The 16,770-nt window shown below is 45.9% G+C and overlaps 1 protein-coding gene across 2 annotated transcripts in view; it reads left to right on the top strand.

Annotated features, from left to right (window-relative positions):
- ABCA1 (ATP binding cassette subfamily A member 1) overlaps positions 1-16,770 on the top strand; it is a 147,297-nt gene that overhangs the window by 99,380 nt on the left and 31,147 nt on the right. Inside the window, exons 16-28 of one of the 2 annotated variants that reach the window (XM_063649774.1) lie at positions 1,498-1,719; positions 2,781-2,985; positions 4,082-4,195; positions 6,002-6,173; positions 7,145-7,276; positions 8,581-8,723; positions 8,930-9,067; positions 9,772-9,992; positions 11,347-11,425; positions 12,326-12,528; positions 14,179-14,227; positions 14,423-14,536; positions 15,923-16,071. In XM_063649774.1, coding sequence (XP_063505844.1) covers positions 1,498-1,719; positions 2,781-2,985; positions 4,082-4,195; positions 6,002-6,173; positions 7,145-7,276; positions 8,581-8,723; positions 8,930-9,067; positions 9,772-9,992; positions 11,347-11,425; positions 12,326-12,528; positions 14,179-14,227; positions 14,423-14,536; positions 15,923-16,071 — 1,941 coding nt within the window. Of the gene's footprint in view, positions 1-1,497; positions 1,720-2,780; positions 2,986-4,081; positions 4,196-6,001; positions 6,174-7,144; positions 7,277-8,580; positions 8,724-8,929; positions 9,068-9,771; positions 9,993-11,246; positions 11,320-11,346; positions 11,426-12,325; positions 12,529-14,178; positions 14,228-14,422; positions 14,537-15,922; positions 16,072-16,770 lie in introns of both variants that reach the window. The other variant, XM_054500659.2, reaches the window with a different exon arrangement.

Here is a 16,770-nt window from a genome sequence, read left to right as displayed (position 1 = left end):
TCCAGATAACCACATGCTCAACTGCGCCATGCTGTCTGGTTGGTAGTGGCTCATGGCAGCATCTGAAAGCTATTTATTTTCTTAGATATATTGGGTGGCGACTCTTCCTAAGTTTCTAAGAACAATAATCAGAAGGATATATGTTGTTGCAGACTGTCTGGAAGCAGAGGCTGAAATAGAGTTTGATGTATGGGTATTTATGAGGGCTCAATACCTATGGAAGAGAGATGGAAGATGCAGGATTGGGCAGAGGGAGGAGTTGAACTGTGATATAGGGCCAACCCCGTGGGGCACTCTAGAGATTATGCAGCTTGTTAGAGTTGTTCTTCATCGAGCTGGAACATCCAGCCCTTTGTACTCCCCCAAGGCCTCCCTCCTGACACCACCTACCCCAGCCCTCTCAATCAATCGTTGGATGTGGGCTGCCCTGGGAAGGTCATGCCCCAGGGCCTATATGGCTCTCTGCTGCTGTGACAAACCCAGAGTTGCTGATGCCTGAGGCCGTCTACCGACAGCTGGGCAACAAGCCTTCCCTGAATGGGGACTCTGGGCAGTGCAGTTTTGTGTCTGAACCATACATTAATATATTTATATCCGAATTTTCTTTCTCTGCAAGCATTTCATATAAAGACGCATCAGGTAAAAATAAATGTTTTTGAAGCAAAGGGAGTACAAAGAGATAAGAACTAACTAATTTAATACTAGTTACCATCTGTTACAAATAGTTCCTACTGATTGCCAAGGACTGTTTAAACACATCACATGGGCTTCTTCTTCTATCCTCACTAACCCTTTTAACAGACAAGGAAATGAGGCTCAGGAAGGTCAAGGACTTTATTGAGGTTCCACAGTAGGATACAGTTCTTGCTAAAAGCAACCCCTCCCTCATGCTCTGATATCCAACTGCAAGGGCAAGGTCAGTGGCAGAGGTAGTGGTCCCATGGTTGGTGCATAAGAGCTGCTCTGAGACAACTGCATGCTGGTGGGTCCTGCAGACATGTACCCACCTGCCAGAGATAAGCTCAAAATATCCACAAGAGTTTGGATGATTGTGGGAATGCAGAATCCATAGTGATCAAGGGGGAAAGTCAAGTTGCCTGGCCATTTTCCTTGGCTTTTAGACAGAAAAGTTACATGGGACATTATCTCCCACAGCTCTTCTCTGGTGCCACCAGTCATAGTCCTTATATAAGGAGAAACCAGTTAAAATTACCTATTGAAGAAACAGAGCAAACTCACCCACTGAGATGCGTAGAAAGCCCTGGACTCTGTTGTATTCATAACTCTGCCATTATTTTTCTGTGTAGTTTTGGGTAAATCACTTATCTTCTTTAGGATAATAATGATCAGTTGCCTCCTCAGAAAGACGAACAGCATTATGCCTCCGCATTGTCTCTAACATGAGTAGGAATAAACCCTTTCTTTTTTCTGTAGATCATACAAGTGAATGCTTGGGATTGTTGAGGCAGCACATTTGATGTGTCTCTTCCTTCCCAGTTAGGAAACCTGCTGCCCTACAGTGACCCCAGCGTGGTGTTTGTCTTCCTGTCCATGTTTGCTGTGGTGACCATCCTGCAGTGCTTCCTGATTAGCACACTCTTCTCCAGAGCCAACCTGGCAGCAGCCTGTGGGGGCATCATCTACTTCACGCTGTACCTGCCCTACGTCCTGTGTGTGGCATGGCAGGACTACGTGGGCTTCACACTCAAGATCTTTGCTGTGAGTACCTCTGGCCTTTCTTCAGTGGCTGTAGACATTTGACCTTCCTTTGGAGTCCCTGAATAAAAGCAGCAAGTTGAGAACAGAAGATGATAGTCTCTTTCCAATGGGACATGAACCTTAGCTCTAGATTCTAAGCTCTTTAAGGGTAAGGGCAAGGATTGTGTTTTATTAAATTGTTTACCTTTAGTCTTCTCAGTGAATGCTGGTTGAATTGAATTGAATGGAATTTTTCCGAGAGCCAGACTGCATCTTGAACTGGGCTGGGGATAAATGGCATTGAGGAATGGCTTCAGGCAACAGATGCCATCTCTGCCCTTTATCTCCCAGCTCTGTTGGCCATGTTAAGCTCATGACAAAGCCAAGGCCACAAATAGAACTGAAAACTCTTGAGGTCAGAGATGGCCTCTCTTGTCTTCCTTGTGTCCAGTATGGTGTTTTGCTTGAGTAATATTTTCTGAACTAAGCACAACTGAGGAGCAGGTGCCTCATCCCACAAATTCCTGACTTGGACACTTCCTTCCCTCATACAGAGCAGGGGGAAATCTTGGATAGTGTGTGAGCCCCTACAAGTGCAAGTTGTCAGATGTCCCCAGGTCACTTATCAGGAAAGCTAAGAGTGACTCATAGGATGCTCCTGATGCCTCAGTCTGGGCTCCATAGGCATCAGCAGCCCCAGACAGGCACCTCTGATCCAGAGCCATCCTTGGCTGAGCAGGGAGCCTCAGAGGACTGTGGGTATGCGCACGTGTGTCGGGGAACAGGATTGTTGAGCCTTGGGGCATCTTTGGAGACATAAAGTTTTTAAAGTTTTATACTTCACTGTATATGCATTTCTGAAATGTTTGTGTATAATGAGTGGTTACAAATGGAATCATTTTATATGTTACTTGGCAGCCCACCACTCCCCTAAAGGGACTCTATAAGTAAATACTACTTCTGCACCTTATGATTGATCCATTTTGCAAATTCAAACTTCTCCAGGTATAATTTGCACTAGAACAGATAGAAAAATGAGACAGACCAGGAAATGGATAGGTGACTTTGCCTGTTTCTCACAGAGCCTGCTGTCTCCTGTGGCTTTTGGGTTTGGCTGTGAGTACTTTGCCCTTTTTGAGGAGCAGGGCATTGGAGTGCAGTGGGACAACCTGTTTGAGAGTCCTGTGGAGGAAGATGGCTTCAATCTCACCACTTCGGTCTCCATGATGCTGTTTGACACCTTCCTGTATGGGGTGACGACCTGGTACATCGAGGCTGTCTTTCCAGGTACACTGCTTTGGGCATCTGTTAGGAAAATATGACTTCTAGCTGATGTCCTTTCTTTGTGCTAGAATCTCTGCAGTGCATGGGCTTCCCTGGGAAGTGGTTTGGGCTATAGATCTATAGTAAACAGATAGTCCAAGGACAGGCAACTGATGCTGAAAGTACAATTGTCACTACTTGTACAGCACTTGTTTCTTGAAAACTGTGTGCCAGGCAGCATGCAAAATGTTTTATACACATTGCTTCATTTAATTCTCACAAGGCTACTCTGAAGTATTTACTATAATAACCAGCAATTTTCAAATGACAGAACTGTGACTCAAAGATGTTAAGTAACCAGATGTGGTCACACAACTGTTAAGTGTTGGTACATGGAGGTGAATCCACTTCAGTTACACTGGGTCAATAAGCCCAGGCGAATCCTCCCAATGCTCACCCAATTCTGTATTTCTGTGTCCCCAGAGGGGGTACAACTAGGAGAGGTTCTGTTTCCTGAGTACAGGTTGTTAATAATTAAATATACTAGCTCTAAGGCCTGCCTGTGATTTAATTAGCATTCAATAAAAATTCATGTTGAATTTTTCTTTAGTACTTCTTTCTTAATACATCTTCTTGACCAAGTCCAAGAGGAACCTGCGTTGGGACAATTTTCATATCAGATCAGATTCTGAGAGAGCAAGATTTAACCCTTTTTGGTTCACACTCTGATCCTCCCCTAAGGAGGTATACATGAAATATTTATTACTCCTGCCTGAACTTCTTTCATTGAATATGCAATTTTGCGGCATGCAGATTCTGGATTTAAATTCTGAGTCTTAACTTACTGGCTGAGGGACCTTGGATAGGCTCGTTATCCCTCAGTTTCCTCATCTCTAAAATGGGGATGGCACCTGCCCCGTGGGTTGTTGGAAGGACAGACGTGCAGAATGTACATTGTACGTAGCAGGTTTCAGCAAATGTTAGCTCCCTCTTTCCCCACATCCATTCAAATCTGTTCCTTCCGCAAAGGATGTGTCAAGGAGGAAATGGACCTGGCTGGGAAACCCTCAGAATACTGGGATGGTGCTGAGCTTGGCTCATACCTGTGCTTTGGTTTCAGGCCAGTATGGAATTCCCAGGCCCTGGTATTTTCCTTTCACCAAGTCCTACTGGTTTGGTGAGGAAAGTGATGAGAAGAGCAACCTTGGTTCCAACCAGAAGAGAATGTCAGAAAGTAAGTGCTGTTGACCTCCTGCTCTTTCTTTAACCTAGTGCTGCTGCCTCTGCTAACTGTTGGGGGCAAGCGATGTCTCCTGCCTTTCTGAAAGACTGTGAAACCTCTCTAGGGGCAGAGAAATCACATGCAGTGTCCCTTTCCAAATCCTCACATGCCATTTATGTCCAATGCTGTTGACCTATTGGGAGTTCACAGTCTGGATCCGTGAGGGACATTTTCTTTGTTGTCTTGGCTTCTAGAAAAGTATCTTTTACTTGCCCCCTCCCAAACACACATTTCATGGTCTCCTAACAAGCTAGAAGAAAGAGGTAAAGACAAGCGTGATTGTGGAACCATAGCCTCGCTGCCTGCCTGTGACATGGTGACCCGTGCGTGAGCCTGTGTGGGCTGAGACCAAATGGCTACTGCAGAGCTCCGCCTATGCTTCATAATGTCATCATTACCCAGATCCCTAATCCTCTCTTGGCTCTTGACTGCAGACAGAGACGTCCACGGCTCATCAAAGGCTCTGCCTTCTGGGTTCTTTGTGCTTAGAGTGGCTTCCTAAATATTTAATAGGTCCCTTTTCTGCCAGTCTCTTCTGTGCCCATCCCCTGATTGCCCTTGGTAAAAGTATGATGCTCCTTAGTGTAGCATGCTTGCCTGCTGTTCCTAATCATCTTCTCCTACCTCCTCTCTACACCTAGCTCCTGTTTCAGTCACCTAGAAATGCTCACAGTTGCTGGAATATGTCATGTTCTTCCACACCTCCATGCCTTTGTGTGTACTGTTTGCTCTCACAGGAGAACCTTCTCTCTAACTTGCCTATCTTCTCAACTCCTCCTTTCTCTCCAAGATCTAGTTCAGGATCCCCTCCCCTGAGCATCCCTCCTTGGTTCTCAGGTAGTCAGTCACTCTCTGCCCTGAACTTCCATGGCACGTGAAAGAAAATCTTTTTATTTTAAAACAAATACAGACTCACAAGAAGTAATATAAATTACATGAGGGGGTTCCCTTAAACCCTTCATCCAGTTTCCCCAATGGTAGCACCATGCGTAACTGTAGAATAATATCAAAACCATGAAATTGACATTGGTACAATTCACAAACCTTCTTCAGATTTCACTAGCTTTATGTGCACTCATTTGTGTGTGTGTGTATTTAGTTCTATACAGTTTTATCATGTGTGAGTTCATGTAATTACTAGCTCAGTCAAGCTGCAGAAATATCTCATTGTCACAAAGCTCCTTCATGCTACCCCTTAAGGGCCACAGCCACCTCCCTTCTTCCTCAGTTCCTGACACCTGTCAACCACTAATGCGTTCCTCATTTTTACAGTTTTATTATTTCCAGAATGTTACGTAAATGGAACCATACAGTAGGTATCCTTTTGATACTGGCTTTTTTTTTTTTTTTTTTTTTTTTTCACTCAGCAGAATTCCCCTGAGATCTATCCAAGTTGTGTGTGTCAACAGTTCATTCCTCTTCATTGCTGAGTAGTGTTCCCTGGGAGGGATGTATCACAGTTCCATGGCATTTTTAGATGTATTTTTTAAACACCTTTCAGCATCCTCTATTTTAATTGTTCGTCAAGTCCTTTTTCCCAATAGACTCTGAATGCTCCTTTATCATTGTATTCCCATCACCAACATCAGTACCCAAATAGGCCCTAAATAAACATTTATAGCCTCCTGCCTGCCTGAGAAACCAGGGTGGATGTGGAGAGAAGGCAGTTCTGAAAGTACAAGCGCAGTGCCCTGTGTCCTTACACTTCACTCCTCAGTGCTTTCTGTGGGTTCATTTCTGTCTTCTCTCCTGTCACAGTCTGCATGGAGGAGGAACCCACCCACCTGAAGCTGGGCGTGTCCATTCAGAACCTGGTAAAAGTCTACCGAGATGGGATGAAGGTGGCTGTCGATGGCCTGGCACTGAATTTTTATGAGGGCCAGATCACCTCCTTCCTGGGCCACAATGGAGCGGGGAAGACAACCACCATGTAAGAAAAGGGCGTGGTTCCCGCAGAATCAGCCACCGGAGGGTTCTGCAATAGAATTAGAAATTTATACCTTAGGAAACCATGCTGGTCCCTGGGACAAGGGCAGGAGCACATGAGGAGCTGCCAAATGTGAAAATGTTATCTAATCATGAGTGTCTTTCCACGTGCTAGTTTGCTGGATGTTATTTCTTCAGCCTAAAACAAGCTGGGGCCTCAGATGACCTTTCCCGTGTAGTTCACAGAATTCTGCAGTGGTCTTGATCCTGCAGCCACGAAAAGATAGATTACATATGTTGGAGGGAGTTGGTAATTCCCAGGAACTCTGTCTCTAAGCAGATGTGAGAAGCAGCTGGGCAGCTGGCTTGATTGCCTTTCCTGGGACCTCAAGGACCTTACAGTGGGTAGTGTCAGGAGGGGTCAGGGGCTGTAAAGCACCAGTGTTAGCCTCAGTGGCTTCCAGCATGATTCCTCAACCGTTCCACCCATTCCAAGGGGTATATCTTTGGGGGGTGACATTCTTTTCCTGTTTTCTTTTTAATCTTTTTTTTAAAACATCAAATTAATGTATTATGAGCTTTTCAGAAGATTTTTGAAAGGCAGTCAGAAATCCTACTACCTAACACAAAAATTATTTTTATCTTTGAATAATGTGTTCGTGTTTGTCCATTTTCCATGCATGTGATGTTAGGCATACAAAATATATTTTTTAAAGAATACTTTCATTGCAAATTGGAAACTTCATTTAAAAAATGCTCATACTAAAATTGGCATTTCTAACCCATAGGCCTACTTGTAGTTATTTACTAAAGCAAAAGGACAGCTTTCGTTTGTGTGGGTCTGGTAAGGTTCGTTAGAAAGGAATGGGGGTGTTGGGAGGGTTGGTGTTCTGTTCTCTCTGCAGACTGAATGGAGCATCTAGAATTAAGGGTAGGTCAACCCTGACTTCTGTACTTCTAAATTTTTGTCCTCAGGTCAATCCTGACTGGGTTGTTCCCCCCAACCTCGGGCACCGCCTACATCCTGGGAAAAGACATTCGCTCTGAGATGAGCACCATCCGGCAGAACCTGGGGGTCTGTCCCCAGCATAACGTGCTGTTTGACATGTGAGTACCAGCAGCACGTTAAGAATAGGCCCTTTCTGGATGTGTGTGTCATGCCATCATGGGAGGAGTGGGACTTAAGCATTTTACTTTGTTGTGTTTTTGTTTTTAATTTTTCTTTTTCTTTTTTTTTTTGAGACAGAGTCTTGCTCTGTAGCCAGGTTGGAGTGCGGTGGCACGATCTCAGCTCACTGCAACCTTGGCCTCCCAGATTTAAGCGATTCTCCTGCCTCAGCCTCCCGAGTAGCTGGGACTCTAGGCACACACCACCATGCCCAGCTAATTTTTGTATTTTTAGTAGAGATGGGGTTTCACCATGTTGGCCAGGATGGTCTCAATGTCTTGACTTCGTGATCCGCCCACCTCAGCCTCCCAAAGTGCTGGGAACACAGGCATGAGCCACTGCGTCTGGCCACATTTTACTTTCTTTGAATGTGGCAGGCTCACCTCCCTGACCACCTTGAGACCTAGTTGTTCTTTGATTTTAGGAGAAGTGGGAGGTGAATGGTTGAGCTGGAGAAGTGACATCAGCCCAGCCAGTGGTTGGGGGCTTGGGAAACATTGCTTTCCATTATTGTCATGCTGGAGGGCCCTTTAGCCCATCCTCTCCCCTGCCACACTCCTCATTGAGGCCTGGAGCAGACTTCCCAGACCTGGTAGTGCTTCAGGGCCCTGGTATGATGGACCTGTATTTGCTGCTTAAGACATTTGTTCCCACTCAGGTCGTCCCATCAGCCATAAGGCCCCCAGGGAGCCCGTGTGATGGAGCAGAGAGAGACCTAAGCTCTGCAATCTTGGGCAAAGCTTTTCCCTTATGTTTCTTCTTATCTAAAGTGGACAGCTGGGGCTCATGTGCTCCCTTCTCATCTAAAGTGAACACATGGGGCTCATGTGCAGGGTCCTCCCTGCTTTCAGAGCCTGAGGTCCCCTGAGGTTCAGGAGGGCTGCTCCAGGTGAGTGCTGAGCTGACTTCTTGGTGGATGTGCTGTGAGGACAGCCCATTAAAGACCACATCTTGGGGCCCTGAAATTGAAAGTTGTAACTGCCTGGTGCATGGTGGCCAGGCCTGCTGGAAACAGGTTGGAAGTGATCTGTCAACTTTCACTTTGATTTCCTGAGCAGCTCATGTGGTTGCTCACTGTTGTTCTACCTTGAATCTTGAAGATTATTTTTCAGAAATTGATGAAGTTATTTAGAAAAGCGCGGGGAGAGAAAAATATGCCCATTCTCATCTGTTCTGGGCCAGGGGACACTGTATTCTGGGGTATCCAGTAGGGCCCAGAGCTGACCTGCCTCCCTATCCCCAGGCTGACTGTCGAAGAACACATCTGGTTCTACGCCCGCTTGAAAGGGCTCTCTGAGAAGCACGTGAAGGCGGAGATGGAGCAGATGGCCCTGGATGTTGGTTTGCCATCAAGCAAGCTGAAAAGCAAAACAAGCCAGCTGTCAGGTGCGGCCCAGAGCTACCTTCCCTAGCCCTCTCCCCTCCTCCTCCGGCTACACACACGCGGAGGAAAATCAGCACTGCCCCAGGGTCCCAGGCTGGGTGAGGTGGATAACAGAAACTTGTCCCTGGCTGTGCCGCTAGGTCCTCTTCTGCCTTCACTCGCTGTCTGGGGCCGGTCCTGGAGTTTGTCTCGCTCTGTTTTTTTGTAGGTGGAATGCAGAGAAAGCTATCTGTGGCCTTGGCCTTTGTCGGGGGATCTAAGGTTGTCATTCTGGATGAACCCACAGCTGGTGTGGACCCTTACTCCCGCAGGGGAATATGGGAGCTGCTGCTGAAATACCGACAAGGTGCCTGATGTGTATTTATTCTGAGTAAATGGACTGAGAGAGAGCGGGGGGCTTTTGAGAAGTATGGCTGTATCGCATGGCTAGGCTTCTGTGAAGCCATGGGATACTCTTCTGTTATCACAGAAGAGATAAAGGGCATTGAGACTGAGATTCCTGAGAGGAGATGCTGTGTCTTTATTCATCTTTTTGTCCCCAACATGGTGCGCTAAATGTATGGTTAGTTGAAAGGGTAGATGCTTAAATGAATGGAGGGGGAGAGGAGCAGGAAGACGATTGGGCTCTCTGGTTAGAGATCTGATGTGGTACAGTATGAGGAGCACAGGCAGGCTTGGAGCCAACCCTGGCTGGCCCTGAGACATTGCCTCATTGTCACAACTTGCCTCACTTTCTTTGTTGATAATAATAGTGGTGCTTACCTCATAGAGGATTAAATTAAATGAGAATGCACACAAACCACCTAGCACAATGCCTGGCATATAGCAAGTTCCCAAGTAAGATACTACTCTTCTTACCTCTGTGAGGATGCGGTACCTATATATCCAAAGCTTTGCCGTTCTAGGGGTCATAGCCAAACAGGGTTAAAGGTGGCTTCCAGGTCTCTTCCAGTGCTTACCCCTGCTAATATCTCTCTAGTCCCTGCCACTGTGACAAATGAGAACTGAGAGGCCTCACCCGTCCCACATCCTTGTGTTTGTGCCTGGCAGGCCGCACCATTATTCTCTCCACACACCACATGGATGAAGCAGACATCCTGGGGGACAGGATTGCCATCATCTCCCATGGGAAGCTGTGCTGTGTGGGCTCCTCCCTGTTTCTGAAGAACCAGCTGGGAACAGGCTACTACCTGACCCTGGTCAAGAAAGATGTGGAATCCTCCCTCAGTTCCTGCAGAAACAGTAGTAGTACTGTGTCATACCTGAAAAAGGTGAGCTGCAGTCTTGGTGCTGGGCTGGTTCTGGGTCTGGGCAGCCAGGACTTGCTGGCTGTGAATGGTTTCCCCACCTCCACACCTTTTGCCATGTTGAAGCCACCATCTCCCTGCTCTGTTGCCCCTTTGAAACCATATCATACCTCAGGCATGGAAAGCTAAGGAGCCCTCTGCTCCCATTGTGCTAGTTCTGTTGAATCCCGTTTTCCTTTTCCTATGAGGCACAGAGAGTGATGGAGAAGGTCCTTAGAGGACGTTATTATGTCAAAGAAAAGAGACTTGTCAAGAGGTAAGAGCATTGGCTACAAATGACCTGGTGTTCCTGCTCATTACTTTTCAATCTCATTGACCTTAACTTTTAAACTATAAAACAGCCAATATTTATTAGGCACTGATTTCATGCCAGAGAGACTCTGGGCGTAAAAGAAAGTAATGATAATAGTTAATTTTATATAGCACTGTTACCATTTACAACCTTTTTTTTTTAACCTCTATCATCTCAATTAAAGTGCAGAGAGGCCCTGGGAAGAAGGTAGCCATATTTATTATCCCAGATGAGGGAAGTGAGGCTTGTAGGGATTTGGTAGCTGATTCAAGGTCACCCAGCAGGTAAATAACAGTGGTGGGACCAGACCCAATTACCAGGTATGTTTTCCTCTGTACTGCAGTACATGCCTGAGATTTATTTGTGTGTTGAAGCCAGTGGTACCTAATGTATTTACATCCCAACCTTAAACTCCTATCCACTTATTTACCTTTTAATGAGCCTCTTGACTCAAGTGCAGTCTGAGGACGAGCAGCATCAGGATCACTTGGGAACTTGTTAGAAATTCAGCAACCTGGGCCCAGCTCAGATGTACCGAATCATAATCTGTGCATTTTAACAAGGTCCTCAAGTGGTTGAACACACATTAAAGTGTGAGAAGCACTGAACTAGACACGTAGCCAGGTAAAGGCCTTGCCTGAGATGGTTGGCAAAGGCCTCGTTGCAGCATTCATGGGCAGGCCACAGTTGTTTTGGCAACTCTGATTCCTGACCTTTCACCCTCAGGAAGCGAGGCTGTTCACACGGCATGCACATGCCAGACAGGGTCCTCTGAAGCCACGGCTGCCAGTGCATGTGTCCCAGGGAAAGCTTTTTCCTTTAGTTCTCACACAACAGAGCTTCTTGGAAGCCCTCCCTGGCGAAGGTGCTGGTGGCTCTGCCTTGCTCAGTCCCTGACCCGTTCTCACCTCCTTCTTTGCCATCAGGAGGACAGTGTTTCTCAGAGCAGTTCTGATGCTGGCCTGGGCAGCGACCATGAGAGTGACACGCTGACCATCGGTAAGGACTCTGGGGTTTCTTATTCAGGTGGTGCCTGAGCTTCCCCCAGCTGGGCAGAGTGGAGGCAGAGGAGGAGAGGTGCAGAGGCTGGTGGCGCTGACTCAAGGTTTGCTGCTGGGCTGGGGCTGGGTGGCTGCAGGGTTGGGAGCAGCTTGGTGGCGGGTTGGCCTAATGCTTGCTGGGGTGCCTGGGGCTCGGTTTGGGAGCTAGCAGGGCAGTGTCCCAGAGAGCTGAGATGATTGGGGTTTGGGGAATCCCTTAGGGGAGTGGACACTGAATACCAGGGATGAGGAGCTGAGGGCCAAGCCAGTAGGGTGGGATTTGAGCCTAGTACATAAGAAGAATGAGAACCCAGGAGATCAGGAACAGCCTTCCAGATTTTTCTTGGGTAGCGTGTGTAGGAGGCCAGTGTCACCAGTAGCATATGTGGAACAGAAGTCTTGACGCTTGCCATCCCTGCCTAGTCCTAATGGCTGGCTTTTCCCAGGAAGACTTCTGCTTCCATGAGCTGTTAGATTAACCCTCTATTTAGGTAAATGAGGGAGCCTACTTTATAAGCATAGGAAAGGGTGAAGAATCTTTTAAGATTCCTTTACTCAAGTTTTCTATTGAAGAATCCCAGAGCTTAGGCAATAGACACCAGACTTTGAGCCTCAGTTATCCATTCACCCATCCACCCTCCCACCCACCCACCCACCCACCCATCCTCCCATCCTCCCATCCACCCATCCAACCATCCAACCATCCACCCATCCAGCCGTCCACCCATTCTACACTGAGTACCTACAATGTGCCTGGCTTTGGTGATACAAAGGTGAATAAGACGTAGTCCTTTCCTTTGCCCCCAACCCTCAGACCAGAGATGAACATGTAGAATGACCTAAACACCTGGAACAGGTGTGGTGTATGAGCAGCAGGCTTCTGATGAGAGGGTGGGGGATGGCCAGCCCTCACTCCGGAGCGCCTCTGAGTTGATTGAGCCATCTTTGCATTCTGGTCCCTGCAGATGTCTCTGCTATCTCCAACCTCATCAGGAAGCACGTGTCTGAAGCCCGGCTGGTGGAAGACATAGGGCATGAGCTGACCTACGTGCTGCCATATGAAGCTGCTAAGGAGGGGGCCTTTGTGGAACTCTTTCATGAGATTGATGACCGGCTCTCAGACCTGGGCATTTCTAGTTATGGCATCTCAGAGACGACCCTGGAAGAAGTAAGTTAAGTGGCTGACTGTTGGAATATATAGCAAGGCCAAATGTCTAAGGCCAGACCAGTAGCCTGCATTGGGAGCAGGATTATCATGGAGTAAGTCGTTGAGTTTTTAGGTCATCGACATCTGAGTAATGTTGGCCCCAGTTAGCCATTTAAGATGGTAGTGGGAGATAGTAGGAAAGAAGTATTTTCCTCTGTACCACAGTACATGCCTGAGATCTGTGTGTTGAAACCAGTGGTACACATTTACATCCCAACCTTAAACTCCTATCCACTTATTTACCCTTTAATGAGCCTCTTTACTCAAGTACAGTGTGAGGACCAGCGGCATCAGGATCACTTGGGAACTTGTTAGAAATTCAGCAACTTGGGCCCAGCTCAGACCTACTGAATCAGAATCAGGAGCAATTCCCTTGTGTGACTGTGTCACAGCCAGGTATCAACTGGATTCTCATACATAGGAAATGACCAACGTTTATGGATGGATAGTCTACTTGTGCCAGGTGCTGAGATTTGTTTTTGTTTTGTTTTTTTAATCACTGTGACCTCATTTAATTCTCAAAAAAGATGAAAAAATGAACACTCAGGAATTCTGACACGAGATTCAGAATCAGGGGTTTGGGGCTTCAAAGTCCATCCTCTCTTTATCCATGTAATGCCTCCCCTTACTGATACAACATCACAGACCTTGAGGGCTGAAGGGGATATAAAAGCTGTCTGGCCCAGTGGTCTCCAAGCTTGACAGTGCAGCAGAATCACCTGGGGATATTACTAAAAATAAACATACTAAGGTTTGGCTTCAGGGCCTGTGAATCAGAATTTCTGGAGGTAAGGCCTTGAAGTCTATACTTCTATTGCATACTTTGGACACAGTGGTCTATAGACTAGAGTTTGGAAATTATTGCGCTCATTCAGATTCTCTTCTCATGTTTGAATTGCTGCCATCATATTTCTAGTGCTCTATGTCCTCCTGCTCATTCTGTCTTGGATAACTTATCATAGTACTAGCCTACTCAAAGATTTAGAGCCACAGTCCTGAAAGAAGCCACTTGACTCATTCCCTGTAGGTTCAGAACAAATTTCTTCTGCTGCAGTGTCCTACTGTCATAGCTTTTTTTTTTAAGTTTTATTTTTGATGAGACTGGAGTTTTGCTCTTATTGCCCAAGCTGGAGTGCAGTGGTGCGATCTTGGCTCACTGCAACCTCCACCTCCCGGGTTCAAGCGATTCTCCTGCCTCAGCCTCCCGAGTAGCTGGGATTACAAGCATGTGCTACCACGCCCAGCTAATTTTGTATTTTTAGTAGAGACGGGTTTTATCCATGTTGGTCAGGCTGGTCTCGAGCTCCAGACCTCAGGTGATCTGCCCGCCTCGGCCTCCCGAAGTGCTGGGATTATAGGCCTGAGCCCCCGCGCCCAGCCATAGCTTTAATTTGAAAATGATTGTCTAGATTGATAGTTCTCACCACTGAGGAAATGTTCTCTGGCAAAAATGGCTTCTCTCCCAAGTGACTCTGATAAAGTGTTATTAAGAAATGTGGCTTCTCTGTCTTAAGGGGCTGACATGCCACTCAGTAATATAATAATCATGGCAGTGGTGACTACTCTCGTAATGTTGGTGCTTGTAATGTTCTCATCTCTGTCATTTTCCAGATATTCCTCAAAGTGGCCGAAGAGAGTGGGGTGGATGCTGAGACCTCAGGTAACTGCCTTGAGGGGGAATGGCACACTTAAGATAGTGCCTCCTGCTGGCATTCTCAGTGCACGAGTATTGTTCCTTTCCCTTTGAATTGTTCTATTGCATTCTCATTTGTAGAGTGTAGGTTTGTTGCAGATGGGGAAGGTTTGTTTTGTTGTAAATAAAATAAAGTATGGGATTCTTTCCTTGTGCCTTCAGATGGTACCTTGCCAGCAAGACGAAACAGGCGGGCCTTCGGGGACAAGCAGAGCTGTCTTCGTCCATTCACTGAAGATGATGCTGCTGATCCAAATGATTCTGACATAGACCCAGGTCTGTTAGGGCAAGATCAAACAGTGTCCCACTGTTTGAATGTGAAATTCTCTCTCATGCTCTCAGCTGTTTTCTTTGGATGGCCTTTAGCCAAGGTGATAGATCCCTACAGAGTCCAAAGAGAAGTGAGGAAATGATAAAAGCCACTTGTTCTTTGCAGCATCGTGCATGTGATCAAACCTGAAAGAGCCCATCCATATCACTTCCTTTAAAGACATAAAGATGGTGCCTCAGTCCTCTGAACCCATGTATTTATTATCTTTTCTTCAGGGTCCTAGTTTCTTGTATACATTAGGTGTTTAATTGTTGAACAAATATTCATTTGAGTAGATGGGTGATTTTGAAAGAGTCAGAAAGGGGAATTTGCTGTTAGAGTTAATTGTACCCTGACTTAGATATTTCAGGCTGGGCACGATGGCTCATGCCTGTAATCCCAGCCCTTTGAGAGGCTGAGGTGGGTAGATCACCTGAGGTCAGGAGTTTGAGACCAGCCTGACCAACAAGGTGAAACCCCATCTCTACTAAATACAAAAAATTAGCTGAGTGTGGTGGCACATGCCTGTGATCCCAGCTACTTGGGAGGCTGAGGCAGGAGAATCACTTGAACCCGGGAGGCAGAGGTTGCAGTGAGCCAAGGTTGCGCCATTGCACTCCAGACTGGGCAACAAAAGTGAAAACTCCATCTCAAAAAAGAAAAAAAAGACTTAGATATTTTGGATGAGTGTGTCTTTGTGTGTTTAACTGAGATGGAGAGAAGAGATAAGACATCAAACAAATATTGTTAAGATGTAAAAGCACATCATTTAGGTATCATTAATTTAGGACAAGGATTTCTAGAAAATTTTTAGGAAAACTTTCCAGTTCTCTCACCCCTGCTCAAAGAGTGTATGGCTCGTACATTATATATAACTGCCTGACTTCATACAGTATCAGTACTTAGATCATTTGAAATATGTCCACATTTTACCAAAATATAATAAGGTGAGAAGCTGAGATGCTAATTGCCATTGTGTGTTCTCAAATATGTCAAGCTACATACATGACCTGTTTCATAGAATAGTCTATAAGAAACTGATGACTTGATTAATCCGAATGGCTGGCTGTAACACCTGGTTACGCATGAACACCTCTTTTCAGTTGTCTCAAGACGCCTTTGTTTTCTGTACTGATCAGGCAAGGACTGAAAGGCAGAGACTGCTACTGTTAGCCATTTTGAGTCATAACTTTTCCTTGGACATAGCTTTGTCATGAAAGCCCTTTACTTCTGAGAAACTTTTAGCTTCAGACATACCTCCAAGATAGTTGTTGAAGACACCAGAAAAAGGAGCATGGCAATGCCGAAAACACCTAAGATAATAGGTGACCTTCAGTGTTGGCTTCTTGCAGAATCCAGAGAGACAGACTTGCTCAGTGGGATGGATGGCAAAGGGTCCTACCAGGTGAAGGGCTGGAAACTTACACAGCAACAGTTTGTGGCCCTTTTGTGGAAGAGACTGCTAATTGCCAGACGGAGTCGGAAAGGATTTTTTGCTCAGGTGAGATGTGCTGTTTTTGCCAGAGACTCTGGCTTCATGGGTGGGCTGCAGGCTCTATGACCAGTGAAGGCAGGATAGCATCCTGGTCAAGATATGGATGCCAGAGCCAGATTTATCTGTATTTCAATCCCAGTTCTATTCCTTGCCAGTTGTGTATCTGCTGGCAAGTTACTTCTCTACGCCTCAATCTCCTCATCTGTAAAATGGGGATAATAATATTACCTGCAATACAGGGTTGTTGTATTAAAATGAATAGGTGCTTAGAATGGGGCCCGACATTAGTAAGTGCTTAGTTTTGTGTGTGTATATGTTATTTTTATTTTGGAGGAGAACATAAAAAGGACAAAGTGTAGAAAAACTGGTTGGGTGTATTCAGCTGTCATAACATGAGAGTTGTTATGCCCAGATGCACTTGACACGTGAACTTATTAGAAACGTGATTTTTCTCTGAGTTGATGTTTAACTCAAACTGATAGAAAAGATAGGTCAGAATGTAGTTGGCCAACAGAGAAGACTTGTTACACTATTGTCTGCATGTCAGTGTTTGCATGCTAACTTGCTTAGTTAGAAGGGTTAAAGTTTTTCACTCTATAAAATCAAGAAATGTGGAGAAAAGTTCTGCAGAGTCTTCCATATTGATGATGTGGATATTGTTAAGAGCCGGAGTTTGGAGCATACAGAGCTCGAGTTAAATCCTGA

The sequence above is a fragment of the Pongo pygmaeus genome, chromosome 13 (genome assembly GCF_028885625.2).
Source record: "Pongo pygmaeus isolate AG05252 chromosome 13, NHGRI_mPonPyg2-v2.0_pri, whole genome shotgun sequence".
NCBI classification, from domain to species: Eukaryota; Metazoa; Chordata; class Mammalia; order Primates; family Hominidae; genus Pongo; species Pongo pygmaeus.
This window is presented reverse-complemented; position numbering and strand designations above follow the sequence as displayed.